We start from the raw sequence: 838 nt of genomic DNA on the forward strand, positions 1-838 counted from the left end.
AAAAAAAACTCTAAAAACTGAAGAAAAAAGAAATTACCAAGAGCTGAGATGACGATGCCTAAAGTGACCAGAGACTTGTTGATGTTGGAGCCTTCTGTTAGTCTGTCTCTGCAGTAGTGAGGATCGGCTCTTTCACTGGAAAAGAGGAAAAATAACAAATAAATTCATCTCATTTGGATTAAGGAGATATAAATGCAGAGGCTGGTTGATAAAATGGATCCTAAGGGCTGCAGTTAAGCTCCACCAGGGGGCAGATTTAGCATTAATGACTATGGCATTAAAGCTATTTAGAAGAAAGAAAATAAAGATGTCTGATATTGTCCCCACAGTGTTTCAAATTTAAAGGAACAAAGATCAAGAACTGTGGATTTAATCACAAAAGAATAAAAAAGTTAAAATTATCAGACAGTCTTTGACTTTAACTCCTTAGCCCTAAACCAAACCCAATAAACAAACTGGACATTTTTAGCTAAGAAAAAGAAGAAAATTCTACCTCCCAGCCAAGTCCACCAAGTTGATCCTGCTGACAGTTTCTGAGGGAAGGTTATTTTCCAAGATAGCCTGTGGCAAAAACAACAATAAGCACTAGAAATGCTGCGGTAATATAACAAGAACTTCACATAAGGACAGATTTATTAACAGCAACTGTTGACTGGATGGCGACCTGTGTGTACTGGATGGTGAAGATGGCATGAGATCTGCTGCTAGCGTCATGGTTGTGTGTTGCAGCAGTGATGCGGTTAGCGATGCCTTCCTCCAAAAGCTCCATGGCCTGTTTACAGTCCGAGACCACGTGTTGAGACAAGTCTGCAAAGAAAGAAGAAAAAATTAAGTCGCC

At 39.4% G+C, this 838-nt stretch overlaps 1 protein-coding gene across 1 annotated transcript; it reads right to left on the reverse strand.

Moving 5' to 3' along the window:
• Nucleotides 1-37: 37 nt before the first annotated feature.
• On the reverse strand, nucleotides 38-831 carry LOC103399353 (stAR-related lipid transfer protein 9-like; the record flags this gene model as incomplete). The annotated part of the gene is made up of 3 exons (XM_008338049.2): nucleotides 665-831; nucleotides 494-561; nucleotides 38-135 (listed from the first exon to the last, which is right to left on the reverse strand). Coding segments are annotated over exons 1-3 (271 nt in total), but the record flags the coding sequence as incomplete, so codon positions are not given.
• Between the last annotated feature and the right edge of the window lie 7 nt (nucleotides 832-838).

The sequence above is a fragment of the Cynoglossus semilaevis genome, unplaced genomic scaffold (genome assembly GCF_000523025.1).
Source record: "Cynoglossus semilaevis isolate Cse_v1.0 unplaced genomic scaffold, Cse_v1.0 C19058228, whole genome shotgun sequence".
NCBI classification, from domain to species: Eukaryota; Metazoa; Chordata; class Actinopteri; order Pleuronectiformes; family Cynoglossidae; genus Cynoglossus; species Cynoglossus semilaevis.